The 9,367-nt window shown below is 37.2% G+C and overlaps 1 protein-coding gene across 2 annotated transcripts; it reads right to left on the bottom strand.

Annotated features, from left to right (window-relative positions):
* Positions 1-1,533: 1,533 nt before the first annotated feature.
* On the bottom strand, positions 1,534-7,331 carry LOC125903094 (ubiquitin-conjugating enzyme E2-17 kDa-like). 2 transcript variants are annotated; one of them, XM_049599765.1, is made up of 7 exons: positions 7,157-7,330; positions 6,572-6,635; positions 6,369-6,400; positions 5,950-6,027; positions 5,674-5,779; positions 4,448-4,541; positions 3,994-4,351 (listed from the first exon to the last, which is right to left on the bottom strand). In XM_049599765.1, the coding sequence occupies exons 1-7, from the start codon at positions 7,178-7,180 to the stop codon at positions 4,306-4,308; spliced, it is 444 nt and encodes a 147-aa protein (XP_049455722.1). In that variant the 5' UTR covers positions 7,181-7,330; the 3' UTR covers positions 3,994-4,305. The 2 variants fall into 2 exon arrangements, with proteins under 2 accessions (XP_049455723.1, XP_049455722.1); XM_049599766.1 differs by lacking the exons at positions 3,994-4,351; positions 4,448-4,541; positions 5,674-5,779 and adding an exon at positions 1,534-2,367 and having other exon boundaries at positions 7,157-7,331.
* Positions 7,332-9,367: the final 2,036 nt, after the last annotated feature.

The raw sequence follows: 9,367 nt of genomic DNA, 5'->3' as shown, positions 1-9,367 counted from the left end.
TTGTGTCTCTTTGTAGTCATTGTGTTTCTTTGTAGTCATTGTGTCTCTTTGTAGTCATTTTGTGTCTCTTTGTAGTCATTGTGTCTTTGTAGTCATTGTGTCTCTTTGTAGTTATTGTGTCTCTTTGTAGTCATTGTGTTTCTTTGTAGTCATTGTGTCTCTTTGTAGTCATTGTGTTTCTTTGTAGTCATTTTGTGTCTCTTTGTAGTCATTGTGTCTCTTTGTAGTCATTTTGTGTCTCTTTGTAGTCATTGTGTATCTTTGTAGTCATTGTGTCTCTTTGTAGTCATTGTGTCTCTTTGTAGTCATTGTGTTTCTTTGTAGTCATTGTGTCTCTTTGTAGTCATTGTGTTTCTTTGTAGTCATTTTGTGTCTCTTTGTAGTCATTGTGTCTCTTTGTAGTCATTGTGTCTCTTTGTAGTCATCTTGTGTCTCTTTGTGATTGTTTTGTATCTCTTTATTGTTGTTTTGCCTCTTCTGTAGTTATTTAATGCCTCTTCATGTTTTATCCCTTTTGTGGTTGTTTTGTGTCTCTTTGTAGTCATTTTGTTTCTCTTTGTTGTTGTTTCGTGTCTCTTTGTGTTGTGCCATTTTAGGGCCATGTTGTGTCTCTTTATTGTTGTTTTGTCCCTTTTGTATTCGTTTTGTGTCTCTTTTTGGTTATTTTGTGTCTCTTTGAAGTAATTTAGCATCTTTCTTCAGACATTGTGTGTGTGTTTGTGGTTGTTTTGCTGCTTTTTGTAGTTATTATGTGTCAGATGTGTTGGTACATCTTAATTCGAGTGACATTTTGCAGAAGGAGGAGGACCAGTAGGCCCTTTCAGTGGGGCCAAGGCATACATGTCATTATTTTAAGTGTTTTATTTGAATTATCAGCAATCTACAACAATGTTTTTCTTCTGGCAGGTAATTAGAGCTGATCTTAATAGAATTGCTGACTGAAAAGATGAGGGCCAACATTTCTGTAGGACTAGGACATGTCAAGTCCTCACTCAGCACAGTCGTGATTAAGCCACACCCCCACAACACTGCAGAATGCATATGTCCATCTTTACATTAACATCAGCATGTTTATAGTGTACTCTGGACACATCAATAGGAGAAAACACTAACTTCACCGATGCACAATTGAGCTGCACCCAGCCGATATAATGATAATAGTAAGTCTCATTTTAATGAACAAGACATCTCTTCTTATATTAATTTTATTGCTACAATATGACACTATAATATCCACTATCCACACGAATAACCAGATAGCAAATGGGCCTGAATTACATGTAACACAAACAAGTTTCTCAAACAAGTTTCCCTACTTGACAAACAGGTTGTCAAGGAGCAAAAGTTCCTAAGTAGGAGTCTTTGGGCGGTAAAAAGTAAAGGCTACCACCTAGTGGCCATGTGAATAGTAGAAAAAGGGTCAGTCTCAACTTTGAAATATACTGAGAACTGAATTAAACATTTTCATGCCACAAGATGGTTCAGAACTTCAGTTTACTCATGTGTGTTGTCAGGAAACAATTTGCAGTCCACTTACTGATTAATGTCTTTAATGCAAAACGATGAAAAATAAATCCAGTATGGTCTTGTACAATATAAATCTCTTAAAAGAAAAGTATAATTAGGCCATCTCACCACAACCAATATTAATAATAATGACGCCAATTTAAAGGGGAAAATAAAATAAACAGTAAAAACAGTGAAGTCAAGTAAAGTCCAAGTAAAGAAAAATGAAAAAACACATAAATATGAATGGACCTACCTTGATATCGTATATCTTTATGTCAAAAATCCTTTTAGTTTAGGTATTTGGAAAAAAAAGTATTTCTAGCCATTAGTTTCAACACTGATATCTGAACACCCCCCTGTTTGCTCTTCCAATTACACCTTACAAAACCTACAATTTCACAGTTTTCAAAGTGACAAAAACACACAGGGTGCAGAGGTTCATTTTTGGATAATCAGGCTTGAAAATCCTGTTATCTGTGCTCCTAGAGGCTGGAAATCATTCACTTGGAAGAATGCAGATTTGGTGGATTGATTCACCAAAGGGACTTCACTGTCATGCGCATTTTGATAGAATTCAATTCACCTATCTTTGGCATTTCCTCCCCATGTTACGTTTTGCCCCAACATCCTAATTTACCCTTAAACATGTTTCCTCATGACTTCAGTAAATTGTGGGTACAAACCAGATCCTACACAGTGCTGTTGTGATATACTATGCTCTATCACACAGGCAAAGTGAAGATATGAGTTACCTTTCGATACTGTAAGAGCAGGTGACCACTGTGACCTCAAGATGTCAAGGCAGATGCTACCATTGCTGTTGATGTTTGGGTGATAGATTTTCGTTGTAAAGGAAATCTATGAAAACAACAATAAAGCAGTAATAGATAAAATAACCCTCTTGTGACAAGGGCTGCATCCAATCATTCATTATTGATTAATCGTTGGTTCTATAATATACTTTAGAAAATAGTGAAAAATACTTGTTTAACAAGGTGGTGTACATCTGAGCTACTCAGTAAACTTACCTTTGGTGGTTTAAAGGGATAGTCCGTTGGAAAATGGACAGAAAGGAAAAAATACTAGTATTGATTTTGTGTCTCTTTGTGGTTGTTTTGTCTCTCTTTGTTGTTTTTTGCCCCTTATGTGATTATTTTGTGTCTTTATTGTTGTTCTGCCCCTTTTAAAGTCATTTTGTGTCTGTGATTGTTTTGTGTCTCTTTATTTTTTTCCGTCTTTGTAGTTATTTTGTCTGTTGTTTTTTTCCTTTTTTGTAGTTATTTTGTGTCTCTTTGTAGACATTTTGTCTTATTTTTTCCTTCTTTGTAGTTATTTTGTGTCTGTCGTTTTTTCCTTCTTTGTAGACATTTTGTGTCTCTTTCTTGTTGTTTTGACACTATTGTAGTCATTTTGTATCTCTTTGTGGTTGTTTTGTGTCTCATTGTGTTGTTCTGCCCTTTTGGGGTTATATCTCTTTAGTTCTTTTATGTCTTTTTGTTGTCCCCTGGTCACACTCACGCTGGACTTGTGATAACCTCACCTCAATCTCACAGCCGGAGCTTTCTTTACAAAGTAACAACAGTGCTACAGCACACATGCTCTCTCTCAGTCCACGTCTTGCATATTTGGAGTGCAAACTTCAATCATCTGGGATTAAGGGTGAAAATGACCAAGCATTTGATTTTTATTCTGAGAAAAAACATTGAATGCATAACTAAAACCTGAGTACAGCTTTGACATTTTAGCTCTTCACCTCAACTTTCAAATAAATCTGCCAAGGTTAAGGCATACATGTTATTATTTTAAGTGTTTTATTTGAATTATCAGCAATCTACAACAATGTTTTTCTTCTGGCAGGTAATTAGAGCTGATCTTAATAGAATTGCTGACTGAAAAGATGAGGGCCAACATTTCTGTAGGACTAGGACATGTCAAGTCCTCACTCAGCACAGTTGTGATTAAGCCACACCCCCACAACACTGCAGAATGCATATGTCCATCTTTACATTAACATCAGCATGTTTATAGTGTACTCTGGACACATCAATAGGAGAAAACACTAACTTCACCAATGCACAATTGAGCTGCACCCAGCCGATATAATGATAATGGGTAGTCTCATTTTAATGAACAAGACATCTCTTCTTATATTAATTTTATTGCTACAATATGACACTATAATATCCACTATCCACACGAATAACCAGTTAGCAAATGGGCCTGAATTACATGTAACACAAACAAGTTTCTCAAACAAGTTTCCCTACTTGACAAACAGGTTGTCAAGGAGCAAAAGTTCCTAAGTAGGAGTCTTTGGGTGGTAAAAAGTAAAGGCTACCACCTAGTGGCCATGTGAATAGTAGAAAAAGGGTCAGTCTCAACTTTGAAATATACTGAGAACTGAATTAAAAATTTCCATGCCACAAGATGGTTCAGAACTTCAGTTTACTCATGTGTGTTGTCAAGAAACAAATTGCAATCCACTTACTGATTAATGTCTTTAATGCAAAACGATGAAAAACAACTCCAGTATAGTCTTGTACAATATAAATCTCTTAAAAGAAAAGTATAATTAGGCCATCTCACCACAACCAATATTAATAATAATGACGCCAATTTAAAGGGGAGAATAAAATAAACAGTAAAAACAGTGAAGTCAAGTAAAGTCCAAGTAGAGAAAGTGCCTCAAGCGAGTAAAACACCTCAACAAGAACCAGTGTGGATGAGCAGTTGAAACAGTACTGTCATAATTTGAGGTGTTCAGGGATGCGTCATTGTTGCAGAAAGTCCAGCCCTTCACATTGCATACTTCTGAGTCCAGTCTTTGGCTGCTTTGTTGTACCTATAGAAAAATGAAAAAACACAGGATGACTTTCTAGACAACAGTTGACAGATTCAAGTATTTCCACATTCCAATTTCTGTAGCTTTCATGCTCACTTTTGTTTGTCTGTTTTGTAGATGTGTGCAATGTCAGGGACTAGTGGATCATCTGGATTTGGGTCACATAGCAAGGAGCAAATGGATAATAAAACTGTAAGAAAAAGACCAAAAATTAGTATGCACACATTTCAATTTTTAAAAAAGCCTCAATTTCATGCATCTTTATATCAAAAAATCCTGTTAGTTTTCAAAGTGACTGTAGCATGCCAGGCAGGGGCACAGTGCAGTTTGTGTTTGTGGGTGTGTTTCCCCCCGGTCTTCTCTCTCTCCCTCTCTCTCCCTCCCCTCCGCTCTCCAGGTGCCATCAACCTGAGTGGCCTGCATCTGTAGAGTGTGGGTGTTTCCAGACTGGCCAATCACATCCAGGGCTCTCTTATGAAAGGACCATGCCTGCAGTGATCGCTCTCTTCTCCTCTCTGCCTGCTAGAGCTGCTGTTCGTGGTGTTGAGTGCGGCATGCGATTGAGTTAACTTGGTTTCTTAAAACAAGGTTTGTGGAGTGAGGTGGTGGACACAGGTAAATTGGGGTACCCTATACATTTTTCACTCACGTAGGTCTCCATTGTCCACAAGTTTTTGGGGTTGGTGCCACCCCTGTATCTATTTTTGGTTAAGCTTCTTTTTTTAGATAAGAGAGTCAGTTTTTTGTTTGAGTTTTGTTTTCAAGTTCAGACTCAGATTAGGCCCACTTTTACTGTATTTCTTTCAGTTTATTTGGCACAACCACCTTAACCCACCCTCCTCCGCAATTGTCATCTTTTGTTAGATTTCTGTTGCTCAATAAACCATTTTCTTTGCTTATACACATGCTCTGACTCCATCTTATTTTTGACTGTCGTGTTGATGTCTCCTTTCCACCTTGCCATCAAAGGAGTCGTAACAGTCACAAAAACACACAGGGTGCAGAGGTTCATTTTTGGATAATCAGGCTTGAAAATCCTGTTATCTGTGCTCCTAGAGGCTGGAAATCATTCACTTGGAAGAATGCAGATTTGGTGGATTGATTCACCAAAGGGACTTCACTGTCATGCGCATTTTGATAGAATTCAACTCACCTATCTTTGGCATTTCCTCCCCATGTTACGTTTTGCCCCAACATCCTAATTTACCCTTAAACATGTTTCCTCATGACTTCAGTAAATTGTGGGTACAAACCAGATCCTACACAGTGCTGTTGTGATATACTATGCTCTATCACACAGGCAAAGTGAAGATATGAGTTACCTTTCGATACTGTAAGAGCAGGTGACCACTGTGACCTCAAGATGTCAAGGCAGATGCTACCATTGCTGTTGATGTTTGGGTGATAGATTTTCGTTGTAAAGGAAATCTATGAAAACAACAATAAAGCAGTAATAGATAAAATAACCCTCTTGTGACAAGGGCTGCATCCAATCATTCATTATTGATTAATCATTGGTTCTATAATATACTTTAGAAAATAGTGAAAAATACTTGTTTAACAAGGTGGTGTACAACTGAGCTACTCAGTAAACTTACCTTTGGTGGTTTAAAGGGATAGTCCATTGGAAAATGGACAGAAAGGAAAAATACTCCTCCGTGATATGGGCTGTCGGGCTGGAATAGAGAGGAAAAGTATTGTTAAATTATGCCTAGTACTGCATGTAATAGAATGCTATTTGCATTAGGAGAGCAACCATTCATTTAGATTATAATTTGCCTTTCATTTGTTTAAGATTCACTTTGTTTAAATTATGGTATTGTGGTATTTCCCCTTTTCCTATTGTCTAAGTAACACCATGGGCTTTAGTGTGTGACACTGGGATAGAGTGTGCCAGTCTGTGCTTTCCATACAGAATAGAAAGAGCTGTAAAGTCAACATAAAACACTATTGTATGGAGATCCAGAAGAAGCTTGGTTTTAAAAATATCCAGGAAACTAATCCAGAAAAGGCTCACCGGTCCCATGATGGAAGCTTGCCAATGAAACACTAAAAGAAACAAAGACGAAGACAACATTTGTGAGAACATTATGTAATATCAAGGCTTCATACCAGCACAGAACAAGAGTGATGACAAGAATCAAAGTGGCCATATTACAGGATTAATAATTAAGACAATGATAAGTTTATACACATGGGAGAAGATATTGTGACACTTACAGTCATCCCCTACAGGTCCGGCTGAACACTGAGCTGGAGGGTCCTTCCCTAAGTCTTGTAACTCCTGAGCAAACAAACAAGACAAACGACATTTTATGAGTTTGGCAGCTTCCGCCTTACTGTAAAAAAAATGCTTAAAAGGAGGAAAACTTGAGTTTACAGTCTGTTAAACTGTACACTAACGTTACTGAACTACCAGCTAGAACTTCGCTAAATTAAATATTATTGAAAAGTAAGTTAGCCAGAGACACCGACGTACAGGGCGTTAACACTGCTAGTATGCTAGGCCAACTTTAGCTGGAAGTTAGCTCAGATAAGTTTATCTGCTTAGCTAACTGGCTTCTGTGTCATCGCCGGTGACATAAATATCGGACTTTCTGGCAGTAAAAGCTGCCTTGCGAATTAACTGACGTTACATAACGTTAAATCAATCACAAACAGCGTTGGAACAACAATCAACCACGTTAGGCTAGCAAACAGATTGTATCAAGCTAGATGGTTGGCTGGCTAACGTTAAAACGACGTTTCCGCATCGCCCCAGCCTCTTCTGTAACGTACATTAAATAAAACAAGGCGAATACTTGCCTTCTTTATTCGTTTCAAAGCCATGGCAAATCCTCCAGACGGGTTAAACGAAGCTGCGGTGTGAACTCTAACAGCTGTCAGCGACGACTACGCTCACTTCATGCCGACTCGGTGTTGTTTGTTTTGACAAACTGATTATTTCTTTTGTTTCCGCGTTTTTGTTCGACGAGGAAGAATGCACCGGTGCATTGTGGGAAACTGAGTTTACAGTCAAGCCACTTAAAGGGACTGCGTAAACCGAAATATAAAGACAGTTCATCCAAGCTGGAACTTTGTAGAGTAAATTGAGTAAATACAATAAAAGTTTAGAATAAAAAAAAGTAGAAATAAAAGATGAAGCCATATTGTGGACTAATTAAAACAGTTGGGGAATATCGTTGTGTGTTGTATGTACATATGTAAAGTTTTTAATTTTTAAATGATTATTTCAGACAGCAGTGCATGGTTGCCTTTCATAGATTTTTTCAATCATATTTTAATTAATATCTTTTCATCAATATACAGTAGTGTATTGGAGTACTGTATATTAAAATGACTGCCTTGGGCTGTGGATGTGCAGTAAAAGACACCTCAACACATCTCAAGCTTTATTTTGAATGCAACTTTGTTACATATATTTCATATCATATTTATATCTTATCTTACTATATAATGATGAAAACTCTGCCTGTGTGTCTGTTCCACGTTTTTCTCCTCACTGACTTGGTCAGTCCATGTGAAATTTGGCACAGTGGTAGACGGTCATGGGAGGATGTGAATGAAGCAATATTACATCCATTGGCCAAAGGGGGGCGCTATAGCAACCGATTGAAATTGCAAACTTTGAATATGCATATTTCATGCCCCGTATGTTGTAGAGACATGAAACTTTGCACAGAGATGCCTCTCCTCATGAGGAACAATTTCCAAGAACCCATAACTTCTGGTTATATAGATTTTCTGCCATTTTGAATTTTTTGAAAAACACTTTAAAACAATCTCTTCCTAGGAAGTTTGACTGATTTGCATGAAACTCGGTGAACATAATCTAGGGACCAATATCTAAAGTTCCCTCTTGGCAAAAGTTGGAAAACTTACTAAAACTGAGCTTCTATAAGGCAATGAATATTGCGGAGGGCGTGGCTCATCACATACAGGTGTATAACATCTCAAGGGTTTCACCCATCACCACGCAACTTTGTAGGCATATGACCACACATAATCTGAGGGGTCCCTTCCATTATTGACCCCATCAAACAAAATGGGGGCGCTAGAGAGCTAATTTCTTATCTAGGCCTAACTGCCATATGGATTTTACTAAACTTGGTAGATATGTAGAACAGGACGCCTCAAGGTGACTGGAGAAATTTAACTCTAATTGGCAACTGGGTGGCGCTATAACAACAGAAAAATGCTTAGAAATGGCTAAAATGCGACCGATCGCTGTGGCTCCCCCTGTGGCTGAATGCTGTTGTTTTTTTCTCATTTTTGGTATGACTAAGTCATGGTATGGTATGCTATACTCAATGGGTATGGACTATATATATATATATATATATATAAACATTACCAGTTTACATGACCTGTTTATATATATGTATAAACAGGTCATGTAAACTGGTAATGTTTTTAAATATATGTAAAAAAAAAAAAAATAATAATAATAAAATAAATAAAGCTTGAGGTGTGCTGAGGTGTGTATATCTTTCACTGCACATCTATAGCCCAAGGCAGTAATTTTAATGTACATTAATATATATTTACATTTTAATATACAACTACTGTATATTGATGAAAAACATTAATTCAAAAAATCTATTTTATGAAAGGCAACCACGCACTGCTGTCTGAAATTATCTTTCTTTTTAAAAACACAAACTGCTGTCTGAAATAATCATTTAAAAAAGCAATCATAATCATAAATAAACAAAGCAAATTGCCATTATTAATACCCCTGGTTCTAGTATTATGGTGTACTACAGTTTACCTGTGGTTTGTCCAAGTGGGTAGGTACAGTCAGTGTCAAACACTGCACTGTCCCTCTATTTGATTACTTTAAACGTATTAAAAAGTGTGAAACTAGAATGTAAAATGAGTTTATTGAACATTTGTATAGTATACTGTATAGCTGTACTTGTTTATGATAAATATTATGCAGACTCCCCCCTTTATGGCTCCGGCCTTGCCATAGTCTATAACCCTGGCCTGAACTGGCTGAGTATGCACTTGTCT

Source organism: Epinephelus fuscoguttatus, linkage group LG16, assembly GCF_011397635.1.
Source record: "Epinephelus fuscoguttatus linkage group LG16, E.fuscoguttatus.final_Chr_v1".
In the NCBI taxonomy this organism is placed as follows: Eukaryota; Metazoa; Chordata; class Actinopteri; order Perciformes; family Serranidae; genus Epinephelus; species Epinephelus fuscoguttatus.
Note: the sequence above shows the minus strand (reverse complement) of the source record. Positions and strands in the feature narration are given on the sequence as shown.